Source organism: Mustela putorius, unplaced genomic scaffold (genome assembly GCF_011764305.1).
Source record: "Mustela putorius furo isolate JIRA1106 unplaced genomic scaffold, ASM1176430v1.1 tig00000698_pilon_pilon_pilon, whole genome shotgun sequence".
NCBI classification, from domain to species: Eukaryota; Metazoa; Chordata; class Mammalia; order Carnivora; family Mustelidae; genus Mustela; species Mustela putorius.
In genome coordinates, this window is record NW_025421449.1 from 13,412,652 (window position 1) to 13,428,916 (window position 16,265).

General features: G+C 36.5%; 1 protein-coding gene and 1 pseudogene across 10 annotated transcripts in view; one reads left to right on the forward strand and one right to left on the reverse strand.

Moving 5' to 3' along the window:
- The window catches only part of CCSER2 (coiled-coil serine rich protein 2), a 190,455-nt gene that overhangs the window by 76,369 nt on the left and 97,821 nt on the right, over positions 1-16,265 (forward strand). For 9 of the 10 annotated variants that reach the window (XR_006607719.1, XM_045083579.1, XM_045083575.1 and 6 more), the window contains one exon: positions 11,031-11,121. Coding sequence is in view for 8 of the 10 variants with exons in the window: in XM_045083579.1 (XP_044939514.1) it covers positions 11,031-11,121 (91 nt within the window). In the remaining 2 variants the exon portion in view is untranslated. Of the gene's footprint in view, positions 1-802; positions 858-11,030; positions 11,122-16,265 lie in introns of all 10 variants that reach the window. The other variant, XR_006607720.1, reaches the window with a different exon arrangement.
- Positions 8,259-8,680, reverse strand: LOC101680921 (annotated as a pseudogene).

The window sequence follows — 16,265 nt, forward strand, 5'->3', positions numbered from 1 at the left end:
AAGAGTCTCTTATGGTTTGCCTCCCTGTCTGTTTTTATCTTATTTTATTTTTCCTTCCCTTCCCCTTTATCTGTTTTGTTTAAGTTCCACATATAAGTTAAATTATACAGTATTTTTCTTTCTCTGACTTAATTTTGCTTAGCATAATAACCTCTAGTTCCATCTCCATCATTGCAAATGGCAAGACTTCATTCTTTTTGATGGCTGAGTAATATATATATATATATATATATATATATATGTGTGTGTGTGTGTGTGTGTGTGTGTGTATTATTATACATATTTACCACATCATCTTTATCCATTCATCTGTCAATCTGGGCTCTTTATATATTTTGACTGTTGTGGACATTGTTGCTATAAACATTGGGGTATATGTGCTCCTTCAAGTCACTGTGTTTGTATCCTTTGGATAAATACCTGTTAGTGCAATTGCTGGGTTGTAGGGTAGTTCTGTTTTTAAGTTTTTGAGGAACCTCCATACTATTTTCTAGAGTGGCTACACCAGTTTGCATTCCCACCTGAGTGTAAGAAGGTTCCCATTTCTCTGCATCCTGGCCAACATCTGTTGTTTTCTGACTTGTTAATTTTAGCCATTCTGACTGGTATGAAGTGGTATCTAATCGTGGTTCTGGTCAGGCCTTTTGTTTATAAAATAAATTTTATTTATTTTATTGTTTTTCTTTCTTCTATGTAGCCTGAATAATTGCAATGGACAAATCTTCAGATTTGTTGATTCTTTCTTCTCTTTGTTCAAATCTGTTATTGAAAGTCTTGTGATTTTTTTTTTTTTTTTCATGAGGACCAAATCAAGATAATGTATTTGAAACGCTTATCACAATACTGGCATCAAGTAGGTAGGTGAAAATATGGGTTCACAACTATATCATTTCTTAATTCTTAAGTGTTAACTCTTAATTGTTTTTTCTTTCTTAATTTTTAATTGTAAAAAATTACATAAAATTTACCATTTCAGCTATTTTAAAGTATAGTTCAGTAGCATTAACTATTGTTGTAGAACAGATCTTTAGAACTTTTTTATCTTGCATAATTGAACCTCTGTATTCAGTGAGGTTCCTTTTCTCCTTTTCCCTCTCTTCCCAGTCCCTAATAACCACTATTTTACTTTCTGTGTCTATGAGTTTGACTATTCTAGATACTTCATATATGTGGAATCATGCAGTATTGTCATTTTGTGACTGGCCTATGTCACTTAGCAAAGTGTCCTCAAGGTTCATCTGTGTTGTTGCATGTCATAAGCTTTTCTTCTTTTTAAAGGAGAATAATAATGCATTATATGTATATACCACATTTACCCATTCATCTTTTGATGGACATTTGGATTGTTTCCACCTCTTGACTTATAACTTATAATACTGCAGTGAATGTGGGTGTATATATATCTCTTTGAGATCCTGCTTTCAGTTATTGTGGATGTATACTCAGGAGTTTTAGTGAATTTTTCATTTGTCATACTTTAACTGCAGAATTTGTTTGTTTTTTATATTGCTTCTTTACCCATGTTCTGTACTTGTTTAAATATTCTTTGCTTATGGTTTTCTTGAGTTCTTTGAATATATCAAAGACAGTTGTTTTAAAGGCTGTCAATAGACAAAGTTCAATTGTTTGAGCTTCATCAGGGATCATTTCTGTTATTACTTTTTCTTTTTCTGTAACTGGATGATACTTTCTTTGCATGACCCTAAGTTTTTATTGAAAAATAGACATTTTGAATATTTTAATGTGGCAATTCTGGAAATCATATTCTGCACTCTCCTTAGGGTTTGTTTTGTTACTTGCTTATAGGCTCTAGGTGTTTGCTTTTTAAGTAATTTTTTAAAACTATTTTTGTAAAGTCTTTTTGCTCATCATGTTTAGTCTGAGAAATTTGTATTACTTTAGCTGCAGGGATTTCCTTAAATGCCAAAAATAAACAAAAGAGACAAAAGGAGGAGAGAAGGAGAGTGAGAGTAAGAGAGAAGGGAAGGAGGGAAAGAGGAAGGGAGGGTGACAGAGAAAGAAGGAAGAATTCAAAGCAGGAGAGTAAAAAATTCTCAAAGTCAAAATTTAAAAAAAACTTGTTATCTTTTCATCTTTGCATTTTGGCTCCTTTTTTGGGTACTCCTTCAGTGCATAGCTTGATGATTTACAACTCTGCCTTAACCTTCACTTACTACTTTTTCTGAGCCTAGAGATCATGTAGAGTTGAAAGCTTTGGGTGCTCTTATGCCTTTACTGAGAATGCATCCTACTGTGGACTTTTTTTTTTTGTGGCTTCACTATTCATTTATGTTTATCAACTGTAATATTTTGTTCCAGGATGATTGTGGATTGTCTGTCTCCCAGTGGTTTTGAGCAATGCCCATTACTTTTCTACACTGTGTGAATTCCAAACTAGGCAAAACAAAAACATACATTTTGTGTCAGTCACTCAGGTAACCCCAGACAGGTTAGAACAGAGAAACACAATTTTTTGGAATAAGGTCTTCGCTGAGCTTTTTGGAAACAGGTACTGAGGTTCTAATTTGGGAACGAGATCTACTCTCTTCAGATTTGCAGTCAGGCTATAGAGGGCCATATGGAAAAGGCCAGTCTCACTGACAACTAGAGTGCAGAACCATACAGCAACTCAGAAATGGCTTAGAAGTTTCTTAAGAATTTAAACATATTTACTGTGTCACCCAGCAGTCCCACTACTCCTGGGCATGGAAGTTTATATTCACACAAAAACCTGTGCATGAATGTTTGTCATAGTTTTATTTATAACAGCTAGAAACTGGAAAACCCCAAAAATGTCCTTCAGTGAGTACATGGATACACAAACTGGTACATCCATGCAAAGGAATACCACTCAACAATAAAATGTAATGAATTATTGATATATTCAGTGACTTAGGTGATTCTTTTTTTCTTTTTTTTTTTAAGATTTTATTTATTTATTTGTCAGAGAGAGAGACAGAGAGATAGAGAGAGAGAGAGGGAGGTGAAGTACAACCAGGGGGAGCAGGAGGCAAGGGAAAAGTAGGTTCTCCGCCAAGCAAGGAACTGAGTGCGGGACTCAATCCCAGGACTCTGGGATTATGACCTAAGCCAAATAATAGACACTTAACTGTCTGAGAAACCCAGGTGCCTCGACTTAGGTGAATCTTAAAGGTATTCTGTTGAGTGTAGGAAGCCAGTCTAAAAGGGTTGCAAACTCTGATTCCATTTATATGACATTCTTAAAAGACATAGCTGTAGTGTTGGAGAATGGATCATTGTTGGGGATATGAGTGGGTGGTGGGTGTAACTATAGCTGGATAGTACAAGGAAGATTTTTTCAGGTGAAGAGACTATTTTTGTCCTAAGTGTATTGGTGCTTACACAAAATAATATGTATTTTAAAATTCATAAACTGTACAATAAGAAAAAGATAATTTTACTGCATGATAATTAAAATAGATAGTGCTGTTCATTTGTCAGAAACGTGAAGGCTTTCTTCAATTTATTAGTGAAAGAGGGATGCATGGAAGAAAGAACTGGCCTACCAGCTTGCTGTATTTGATGGAAAAGTATTCTCAGAGGTCAAGGAAATTCTATGATGATTCTGCTAATATGTATTCAGAGTTTTAATTCCAATGAGGCTTGTGGGAAACCTCTGGGAGCCAGAATATACAGATTTAAGGTTTTTTTGTCATACTCCCAGCTAATGGTCTTATTAGATGATCTCCCAACTTAAACAGGTACATGTGGATGTTGGCTGTCAAGAAGTCCTGGCTCGCCAGTTAGGGGATCCTGGCATAACAAATATGGAACAGAAACTCTTTCCCACGTTAACCAGTCTCCATGCTGCATGTTTTTTTTTTTTTTTCCCCCTTTCTATAATAATTCTTACCTGTGTAGATGACAGATTTCTAAGCTGGTAGAGAAAAATTACAATAGATCAAATTTTTTTTTACTTCCTCTCTTTTGCCTGCTTCCTTACTGAAAGGTCTCAGTAATATCTCTGATATAACTCTGAGAAGCATAGATCTCCTATAAAGATGAATAAGGGAACATTGTTTAAGACAGATGTTAGAATCCAGTCTTCAACTCCTTATTCGGCTTTGTATGTCATCTCTGAGGTGCTGAGACCCACACCTCAAATCTCTTGCCCATCTCACATATATTGTCCCCTGCTGAACATGTCTTCCAAAGATGCAGCAAACATATCAAAATTACCAGGTTCTAAAATTAGGTATTAATTCTTTTAGCTCTTACCGGTTTTGGTTTTCTTTTTTTTTATACTTTATTTCAGTGAATAGGAATTATCCATGCGTTTCTCAAGCCAGGAACCAAGGAGTTATTTGTGGCTCCTTCCTTACTGCTCAGTGAGATTTTGTTTTATAGATCCTGACTCCTCAGTATGTTTTGTAACTGCTTATCCTTCATTCTCACTGACACTGATTAATGCCAGGCCACCATCATGTCACATGGCTTCTGCAATAGCCACAAACTGCTTTTTATTTCCTATTTAAATTCATTTTGAACACAGCAACCAGAATATTTCTTTAATGTAAATTTCAATTTACCACTTGTGAAAACTTATCAGTCATACCTCTTTCATTGACATAAAGTCTAGACGCCTTAATATGACCTAAATAGTTGTTCATGGTATAGATCTACTTCTCTGAGTGTTGTCTTAGTCACCTAGGGCTACTATAACAAAACACTGTAGACTGAGTGGCTTAAACAGCAGACATTTATTTCAGTTTTGGAGGCTGGAAGTCCAAGATCAACGTGTTGGCAGATTCATTCCCTGATGAAGACAGACCCCTTTCCTTGCTTCCAGATAGCCACCTTTTTACTATATACTCACATGGTGGGAGAGAAAGAGTGTGTGCTCCGATTTCTTTCTCTTCTTTATAAGGACATTAATCCCATCATAGGGTTCCCACTATCCTGACTCTGACTAGAACAAATTACCCCTGGAGACCCTACCTCCACATAGACTCATATTGTGGGCTAGGGCTTCAGTATAAGAACTTTGGGAAAATACAAATAGTCCATAACAAGTATTAACAAACTACTTGCATTTATCTGCATTGAGCAGGTCAGTAAACTCTGTCATATAAGCCAGCTACATCTGGCGAACCACCTTGTTTTTTCACAGCCTGAAAAAGGTTTTTTTTACATTTTAGGTGATTATACTTTAAATGATTCTGTAAGTACCTATGTAGTATACTGATTTTGTCTGTGGGCCTGCAAAGTCTAAGTATTTACTTTTTGTCTTTTAAAAATAAATTTATTTTTTTATACTTGCATTTAGAGTAGATTATGCTTTTTGATTCCTTGCCCTTAGCATACTGTTTATGTAGAAGGTATTTTCCTCTTCCATGTTCTAGAGACCATATTTGTTTATTCTTTAGATTTTCTCTGACTTGATTTTGTTTTAGATTTTCTCTGACATGCCAAGACTTAGATATCCATCCATCGTGCTTTCATGGTAGTTGAGCCATTACCATACTGTAAAGAAACTGTTTCTGGGAAGACAAGTACCCTTGGAGGGCTCTTGCAACCTTGTTCAATTACCATTTGTAAAGTAGAGCCCTGGAGTGTTGGATGGTGAACCCTACTTCAGTAAAAGAGAACAAAGGAAATTGCAATAGAGAAGTTTATTACTAATAGGTATTGAAGGAAGTATTTGGCATGCCTGGAGGGGCCATAAAAGTGCAGGTAAGGAAAGTCACAAGTCCTGCGGTATGTGACTTTATTAGGATTGATGACTAGAGTGCTTTGGGATTCCTGAACTAATTCTGGATTGGTCAGTAGAAACCGAAAAGAATAGGGTTTTGATAACGCCAAGTGAGTTTATTTAAGGGGTGCGCAAGAGGAAGGCATTGGGAGGCAGGGTAATTACAGCTCACAAGGGCTGTTGGGGAAATCCTATCAGGAATTTACATTTTCTTGTGACGCTGGGATTATTACCTAGGGGCATGAACTCATGGGAGGGGCTAGTTTCAGTTCAAGGCCTGGACAGGTCCCTTGGCCACACAAAATGGATGCCAAGGCAGCAATATCATAGTTTAGATACACTCTTGTCAAAGACAAAGACGTGGGTATATCTTGTGCCTTCTACATTCTGGTTTTTATATGTGTTGAGTTATTGAGGGTATGTCTTTCAGTTGCCACATGGAGGGACAGCGTCAAATTCCCTCCCCACAAATTTGTTCAGATGTGAATACTGTATACTAAGAGGGTATGAAACAATTTATTACTCAAGTAATGATGCTTTCTGGGGAGAGCAGAGCAGGTACCCAAAGTGGACAAGAATAGTTTGAGTGAAGTTAAGAGAGGCAGGTAGCTCTGGTTTTTATTGCGGTTAAGGGATGTACCAGGTTGATGGGTTCCCATACTCAGGCTAGGTTTATGTGGTTTGAACTTCTCTGCTGATGTCAAGAAAGGTAGACTTTTTCCAACATGAAGTTTTGGATATTATAAAAGCTTACTACAGAAAAATAAAGAATATAAAGAGCATAAATCCATATTATATCACATAATGGAAAATTATAATAATCCTTTGGCTTATCACCATCCTGATGTATTTTTCAGCATTAAAGATAAAGTCATATTGTACATATACAATTCTTTTCCCTGCCCCCATGCTACACATCATCTTCTCATGTGTCTAGATAAATTTATGAAACATCATATGCAGTGATTTATTGGTGAGTGTTAAGTTGAGGCATAAATATGGATGGTTTTCCTTCCTTTTTCCACTGTGCTTTCTTAGTACCTTCTCAGAGTGATATAATTATTCTGTTACGTTTACATTCATTGGAACAGACTAATTTTCCTTCTGTAAGATTAATTTTTTAACACTTTCATTATAAAATGAAACCTACAGAAAACCACACAAAACAAATATAGGGTTTAGCTAGTTATTAAAAGTTGAACATCTTTTTGGTAGTGTGGCAGTGCTTTTACTGATAGTTGTGTCTCAGCAAGCCAAAGCCTGCTCTGGACCTAGAAAACGATGTTCTCTATTGCCTTTGATACTTTGCTGCATCCTTATTTATCAGAGCTGGCTTGGGGCACCCAACATTATTTTGTTTCACACATATATACATGTACACAGACAGCCAAATGTTTTTATAGGAGATAAGATTTTTTAAGTAAAACTACATAAGTCAGTGCTTAATGCAGAAAATGAGAAAATGCAAGTACTCTAACGAAAACAAAAAAAAAGAAAAACTCCATAACCTATGTTTTGGCTTCCTTTCAACTTTTTTCTTTGCATATTATACAGTGTTTTCTCTTTTTCCCCCATAAAATGGATAATTCTGTACATGCTGTTTTATAGACCTATTTTTTTTAAATTTAATATTTAGTTCTTTTCAGTGGAAAAAATGTATTTTTTCATTTAAAGTTAAAAACATTTTGTGTTCATACCAGTACTTTGCACTTACATTCAGGAACATAGGTTTTTAATTTAATTTTATTGTTTTTTACATCCTTTTTTTCTTTTACCTAATTTGAGAATCCACTTTTCAACAAACATTAATATAATTGTTTTCATTTATATCCATGTATGCACAACCAGAATAATGATGCCAGTACTACCATCCATAATATAACTACTGAAAATAGTTTGAAAAATTTTCCTCACTTGCAATAGTTTCTCTCTAAGCATAATATCATAAACTTAATAGACAGTTAGACTCATTTATTTTAATTTACTTATGACTTACAGAGATTTGTCAAAACATTTGTCAGAGCAAAAGATTAGAAACAACCATCTGTTTTTTTTTTTTTTTTTTTTTTTTTTTTTAAAGATTTTATTTATTTATCAGAGAGAGAGAGGGAGAGAGCCAGCATAGGCAGACAGAATGGCAGACAGAGGCAGAGGGAGAAGCAGGCTCCCTGCTGAGCAAGGAGCCGGATGTGGGACTCGATCCCAGGACGCTGGGATCATGACCTGAGCCGAAGGCAGCTGCTTAACCAACTGAGCCACTCAGGCGTCCCCAACCATCTGTTTTTCTACCCAATTGACATCTTTCCTTGTCTATAAATATATTTTCATTATTATTTTTTTTTTTTTAGTACAAACACATTTATTTACTAACTAAAGGGATTATCCTAATTAAATCAACACTTTGAAATAGTTGCATGTAAAATGTTTGTGCTAAAGATAACTGAACACAGTAATGGAAAAAAAAAAAGCAGTATGGAGATTTGCTCATTGAACTGAGCTTGTTCATCGTCACAGCTAATTCCTGTCCAAAGTGGTGATGGAATTTTTACTCTACCTTTTCACAGACCCGAGTACAGATGACATTGTTCATTATGCATTCCACCACTAATTTCCCATTTTCCAATTTTTTTGTGATTGTACTTTCCTTCCTGTCCCACTCCTAATGTTGTATCAATGCACTATCTGTGAAGTTGTAGACCATCTGAGTTTTTCTGCCATCAGCTGTAGTTTCTTCAGACTTCTCTCCCAGGTTACATGAAAACTGTGAGGTTTTCCCAAAGTGCTCTCAGTTTTTATGGTGAGGTTTTTGTCCTCAGAAGAGATGATACAATCTGGTTTGGCCACCGCACCCACTTTTCACAGAGCCATTCCCACTCCTACTTCCCACTCCTACTTCCTTCATGTATTCGCCAAAGCCTTTGCTCTCCACTAAGCACCATCTTCTACTGGCTGCTGAATGGTGGCCATGGTGGGCACAGGTGAGTGGGCAAGCAGGCCGAGCAAGCAGAACAGCGTGGGGCGTCGGGAGTGTGGCTTGCTCATTATTATTTTTTTTTTTTTTAAAGATTTTATTTATTTATTTGACAGTCAGAGATCACAAGTAGGCAGAGAGGCAGGCAGAGAGAGAGAGGAGGAAACAGGCTCCTGGCGGAACAGAAAACCAGGTGCGGGGCTGGATCCCAGGATCATGACCTGAGCCAAAGGCAGACTTTAACCCACTGAGCCACCCAGGCACCCCGGTGTTTAGCCTTTTTTTGTTCTTGGGCATTTCTACTTTTTTGCCATTCTCTCTCTCTTTTTTTTTTTTTTTTCATATGAGAGAGAGAGAGAGAGGAAACACAAGCAGGGGGAGTGGGAGAGGGAAAAGCACGCTTCCTGCTGGGCAGGGAGCCCAACATGGGACTCTGTTTCAGGACCCTGGGATTGTGACCTAACCCCAAGGCAGACGCTTAACCATCTGAGCCACCCTGTTGCCCCCTTTTTTGCCATTCTAAATAATGCTGCAGTAACAGTACCTACACATACATTTTCTGCATTTATCTATTGCTGAGGGCTAAAAAGACAAAGGAAGAACTTGTCTTTTTAAAAAGGTTTTAGTTAAATTTTGACAAATTGGTTGCCAGAAAGTTTATGAATCTAATCCTATCTGCAGTATTAATGAGTACTAGATTCTTTTCAATTTTGCTAAGTCACCATTGGTGTTAGCATTTTTTCCTACATCTTATTTATTGGATGTTTATTTTATATTTTGGAAATTGTCTATTATGGCCTTTGCCAGTTTTTTTTTTCCCATGTCCTTTTATTTGGGGGGGGGTGCTTTTAGGAAGACATATATTAAGGCAGCAGGTATTTCATGATGGAAAGAGGTTCTGTGAAATAATTCCTTTTTATGTCAAGGTTAAATAATTATCCAGAGGTGTTTCTTCATTTCTGCTTTTTCTGAAACAATTATTCCATTTGCTTTTAGTCCTCAATGCATTCTGGAAGGAAGGCAAACAGCACAAAATTGGAATGGTTTGGATGGAATACCCAACATAGAAAATAAATTCTAATTTTATTCATATTATCTGTAATAAAGTCGACATCCCCCTTCTATAAGAGTTTTTCAAATTCGTAATCTCTAAATTGTTTAAAAATTTATGGATTTCTGTGTCTTTTCATTTATATATACTAATGAAAGTTCTTGTAGTTGAATTAGTTCTTAGATTAGAAGTATCAGCTAGTAGACTACAAGTCAAACTGAGTTCCTGACTTTAAACTTAGTTTTTATTTTGCTAATTAGACTTCAGAATAAGAGTCTTTGAAAGCAAAACATTACTCTTCTCAGGATAGGTGAGAGCCGGTAAGATTGCAAATAGAACCCCAGAGTGGCTGCTTATACCAGTTTAACTAGTCCACTAGTCCAGTACTATTTGTCTTTTATTTTTTATTTTTTAAAAGATTGTATTTATTTATTTCTTTGACAGAGAGAGACACAGAGATAGCGGGGCCACAAGCAGGGGGAGTGGGAGAGGGAGAAGCCGGCTTCTCTCAGAGCAGAGAGCCCGATATGCAGGGATCATGACCTGAGCCAAAGGCAGATGCTTAATGACTGAGCCACCCAGGTGCTCCAAATATTTGTCTTTTATAGAAAAAACAAATTAAGGCAAACCAAACAAGGGTAGTAGTGGTGCTGCTGAAGGTAAGAGTAGGTGGGTTTGACACAAGAAAGAAAATGAAATAATTATGTAGTTAAATACTTTTGTTATTTTACATGAGTGGTCCAATCCCTATGTATAATAAAACACAACCTCTCACACCAAATGTGAATAAATTTTGGGAGATTCTTTACCATCTTTGATTGTTCATGTTATCAAGGAGATTGGTTTAAGAATGGACTCAGGAGGTAGACCTTATGTGTTTGCATCCTATTTTGGCTCTCTGTACATTAATTTCTAGTAATTGTAATAGTCATTAAATCAGGGTTAAATAGGGTTATTTTGAAGGTTAAGTGAATTAATATTTGTAAAGTACTTAGAATAAGTGAATTAATATTTGTAAAGTACTTAGAACAATATTGTGCAGTGAGTATTGTGCAAGTTTTTAAAAATGAATTTAAAAAATTTCTTTGTGGGAGAAAGAGTAGGAGAAGAATATTATGAATAGTTTAACAAGTAAACTGAATCTTTTTTATTAAAAAGTTTTTATCTTAAAAATTTATTTTTACAACATAAACATTGAGTGAATTCAGTCTATTATAAAGTGATATTTTCAAAACTAATGATTACATCCATTTTTTAAGGTAGATTACAGCATTTTTTACTGCTTTTATTCACAGGATATTCTGAATAATCTTGAATCATGTGACCTTGAGGACGATGACCTTATGCTTGATGTGGATCTGCCTGAGGATGCACCTCTTGAAAATGGTAAGTGACGATGATATTCAAACTCCAGAGGCATATATAGTTGAGCTGCTTGTCTAGGGCCAATTTAATATTTGTTACTTACAAACTTCCTAATCTCAATGAAGGAAGTCTTTCAGACTGAGAATCAGCCTTAGTGATATTAATTAGATTCATTTACAAACTTATTTAAATGTTTCAAACCTTGATTTTGTTGGTCTTAGACATGTCTGTATGATCCAGTGAAATTGTATATCTCTATTATAAAGTAAGTAGTAGGTAGGATTTGTCCTTTTTGCTCCTGTGTACATATCCAACTTTTATTCCCTTTGTTTCATTTTGATTCTAAGAAGAAACACATTCAGAGAAAGAGAGATATCACTTGACTTGTGAAATAGTGGTAAAATTCACTAAGTTTTAACTTATGATAAATAAGTGTTACTAAGGATAAATATTTTTAAAAGGTCAATTCTGAAAATTTTAAAAAGATTATTTCTGGGAAAATGGAGACTTTCTAAATAAATCATTTCTCCCCGCCTTTTTTTTTTTTTTTTAACTCCCAAACCCAATCTGTCTTTCTTTCTGGATCCTAGTAACTGCTGGGGTAAGGATTTAGACAATCCATATGCAAGAGGGCCCTAGGTACTCTTGTCCCCACTGACTTAATATTTATAGCATTTTCTATCTTAAGGACTGATCTAGAATTAGAGACTAGCCTAAAAAAGCCCCTGGGGCAAAGGTTGAAATGGGAATTCTCTGGAAGGAGGAGTGGTTCCAGAAGTTCTGCATTTGTCTGGTCTCGCAGGCCTCCCGGGGAGAGATGAACCAAAGAAGCTGGTGAAGTTTTATACATGATGCTAGAAAAATGCAGGGATATTTTGGAGAGGGCAGATATTTGTTCTGGTGCTACTGAGGGTACTAGAAGCTCACATTTGTCACTCCCCCTGACCCATACTGCCAGGGTGCTCTGTAACAATCTCAGAATCTCAGTGGCTTTCAAAATATACATTTATTTTCCTTATTCATGGATCTATAGATTAGCTGGGCCCATTCAGGCTATGGGATTGAGTTCAGGTCTACTCCTTACTTCTTCATTTTGAGATCAGGATTACCTGGATCAGGTTTGTCTCATGGCAGATAGAGAAGGACAATAGGCTGAACAGAGACATGCATATCTTAGGGTCTTCACTTAGAGTCTTGACTTAGAATCAACTCACTGTTACTTCTGCCCACATTCTGTTGGCCAAAGCAAGTTATATGGCCAAGCCTAATACCAGTGGGACTGGGAAGTGTATTCTGTTCACGGTGAGGAACTCTGTGGCAGAAGACACTGAATATATAATTCTACTAAAGGAGATAGTGAAGAGCTGAGAACGATATCTACTCTACCACAGGGTTTGAGGCTGTAGCACCTTCTCGTGGTTCTGCTGTCACCTAGGATGCTCAGAGCTGAGTTCTAGTCAACTGAGAAAGAAAAATCACAGCCAACATCCAGGAAGAAGAATAGGGAAAATAATAGAACTCCCAGGATTAGACTGGCCCAAGGAAGCAATAACGAAAGCACTTAAAGAAATACAGTTGCAGCATAGTGCTTTCTGGAGCTATAAAAGATTTTCTACCAGAATAGTTGAGTAGATGACAGAAAGCATAGCTACTGTTGAAATCCAAATTAGTGGCCTGGAAGGTCAAGTGGAAAAATAAAGAAAAATACAGGAAAATGTAGAACACAGAGGGAAAACATAAGCCATTAACAGTTATGGGGGGAAATGAGATGATTGAAGAGATTTCATGTGAGGTTTTAAGGGCTGGTAGTGAGGGTTGAGAGATGTACTTCCTTGGAATAAATCACATCCTAGATAATGCATTTGACTTTGACAGATTTTAACTTCTCTTTGGAAACCTTAAACCCTTTGTGAGCTATAGGAATTGGTATTAAAGCCTGCCTCATCTTTAGAGGACAGCCAGAAGTTATCCTCATGTTGGATCAAATTAGAAGAATAAGGAAATTTAAAGTCTGTGAGGTCTTGGTTGGGGACTTGTGAAAAGTAGTAGGGAACCCATGAGGTATAACATCTCACATATATCGTAGATTTTCCTCAGAGAAGGCAAACAGGTTTTGACTGTTTTGAGCTAACAGAACAGTGAAGAAAGCAGAACGTAAGTCTAAAATATGTAGCCTTTGGAGTCACCTGTATGCTTTCAAAAGGTGTTAGTCTACTTTCTTTCTTTCTTTTTTTTTTTTTTTAAAGATTTTATTTATTTATTTTGTCAGAGAGAGAGCGAGCGAGAGCGAGCACAGGCAGACAGAGTGGAAGGCAGAGTCACAGGGAGAAGCAGGCTCCCTGCGGAGCAAGGAGCCCGATGTGGGACTCGATCCCAGGATGCTGGGATCATGACCTGAGCCGAAGGCAGCTGCTTAACCAACTGAGCCACCCAGGCGTCCCAGTGTTAGTCTACTTTCGAAGTCTGCAGTGGATTTAACCTTTCTTTGCTTACAGAACTGAATCAGAGCTCAGTCTGCATTCATAGAGAAGACTTTGTTGACAGCCTCTGAAAGCCCTTTTCTAACATCTTCTAGTTTCCCATGCAATGGATGGAAATTCAGTTGATACTACTCCAATATATGGCACTTTGGCATATTGAATAGTTTAAGCTTAAGGAGTTTGAGAAAAGTACAGAAACAAGAAAGTCACTTTGACTTTCTCTCCACCTCACCCTCCTTCTCTGAAATAGGTCACAAAACCCTCATGTGAGAGGTACGTACCTTCCCTATACCCAAAGGAAAGGCACATTCTTAATTCCAAGACAAAGAGACTCCAAAGAAGAATCCTAAAAAAATAGGGCTTGCTAAGTTTCCCTCAGTTTACTATAGTTACCTCATACTCTTTATCCTGTCATATTCCTCCACTTTGTATCAAACCTAGCATAAAAACACACAGGTCTGTTTCTTTGGGTCTTTATTTCCTTGTGAAGGTTCCTGTGTCACATACCATATTAAATAAGTTTTTATGCTTTCCTTCTGTTAATCTGTCTTGTCAGTTTAACTTTCTGACCCTACAAGGGTCAAGAAAAATTATTCCTTTCCTATACAATCAATCACGTTTCTTTAGTTATATTACCTTCAAAATTTTCACACTGTGCCTTTTCCATTTCATCTTTTGTACCTGGGGTTCCCTCTTATATATAAACTAATAGGTATTAGGGATCCTGGATTATCAATTCCTGAAAGTATTCTAAATTCCTTTGCAAATTTCTCATAATCTTATTTAGATTTTAGAAAACATGCAGCCATGATTCTCAGCTTAGAATGAGACCAGGTCTTAAAAATCAATCTTACGGGTTTTCTCTCTTCTGAAGGAAGTTTAGCTTTAAGAGATAGTGAGTCTTTGAGTTTCTGGCCAGCTTCAGGGTAGGGAAACAGGTCAAGGAAGAGATGGGGCAGAGCAGAATCGAGGATTGTAGAACGAGGGAAGATGAATAAAATGAGAAAGGACTTTGGTTTTCAGTTGTGATTAGGAAGGATCTGAAAGACAAAATTGTTTTAATTCTCTTACATTTTTTCTTTTACCTTTGTCAGGGAATCCCTTAAGGAAGCAGTTTTGGTTCCGAATTTCTTTTGGCAGACTACTGAATATTTGGTATTTGTTCCTTTTTTATTCTGAAGTGTCCCTCAAATGAATGTTCAGATTGCATCAAACACATAATTATATGGCTTTATTCTCTTGCTCCAGAACATCTAATGGGCACTCATTGCCTACAGCTTAAAGCCTTGCATTCAGCATATTTATCGTTTAATCCCCAGGTTTATGATGTTTCCATAGTGTATACCTTGTCACATGTGCTATTTCATCTACTACTTGTGTTTTTAAACTTTTCTCTGTTGAAAAATGCCTTCTGAGGCTCCTGGATGGCATAGTCGGTTCAGCATCTACCTTTGACTTAGGTCATGATCCTGGGTCCATCTGTTTCTCCCTCTTCCTCTGCCATCCCCTAACCCCTCGCCCCCCGCCCCCGCTCACTTGTGCTCTCTCTCTCTCAAATAAATAAATGAAATCTTAAAAAAAAGAAAGATCTTTCTGATTACTTCCTGAATCCCACACCGCCAAGTTATGATTCCTATTAAATTGTACTTACTCTGTGTTATATTTCCTAAGGTCATATTTTTGCCCTTAAAATTTTTTTTTCATTTTATTTTATTTCTTTTCAGTGTTCCAGCGTTCATTGTTTATGCACCACACCCAGTGCTCCATCAAATACAACATTTTTGTTTTTTATTGAGATATAGTCATATGAGCTCTATAGTATTGTCCTTGATCACTTTCCAGTTACTGTATGCTCTTCTGGAAATGTATCTTCCTTTTTAAGTGCTGATTGTGTTTAGTAATAACAAGGGTCATGATTTTTTTTTTAATATGAGCTTTTCTTCTTTCAAACCAAATTTTAGTTCAAAGTTTTTCTGATCAGATTGTAAAACCTCCTGCAGAGCACGTTCTTTCTAGTCTTTGTAATGTGTAATTTCTTCCTGCCTTCTTTGTAGCCAGTTGTTATTCACAGGTGGAAATAATGTCTGTCTCATCCATTTACCCTTCCTATGACTTTAAATAGTCAGAAAAATAATCTAGGTTACTTTTGGTGTTATATTTTGATCCTTTATCAAATCAGAAGAAAAGAGTGTGATGAGTGGTAGATCTAGGTATCCCATGTACTATACCTTTCAGTTAGCTATATATAGTAGATCCTGTTTCCTCTCCAGAGAATAAGGGTCCTGATATTATCTCTGTCTCCTACTCAGAGTAATAGAACTAAAATCTGCTGCTTTATACTTTTAGACCTGGAAATCTCCTTCATGGGGCCTTTCTTTATTTTCTAGGCCTAAATGCATAGTTAGGGCAAAATCTGGTGTATAGAGAGCTGTGATCAACATATTGGGTTAAAATTTTTCAAACCAGGCTATGTTTTGGTTTGCCTCATCATGCCCTATGGTATTTCATGTTCAGATTTATTTTGGATTTATTTCATTTCTTAGTCTTCTCTGTCCTGTTCCATTATTAGCTATGGAAATGGTTTTGATTTATCTCCATCTTGTAATTTTGTTTGCTTTCCATTTTCTGTCAGAGAACCTCCAATCTTATCGAAGAAACCACCACTAATGTTACTTCGCATTACCT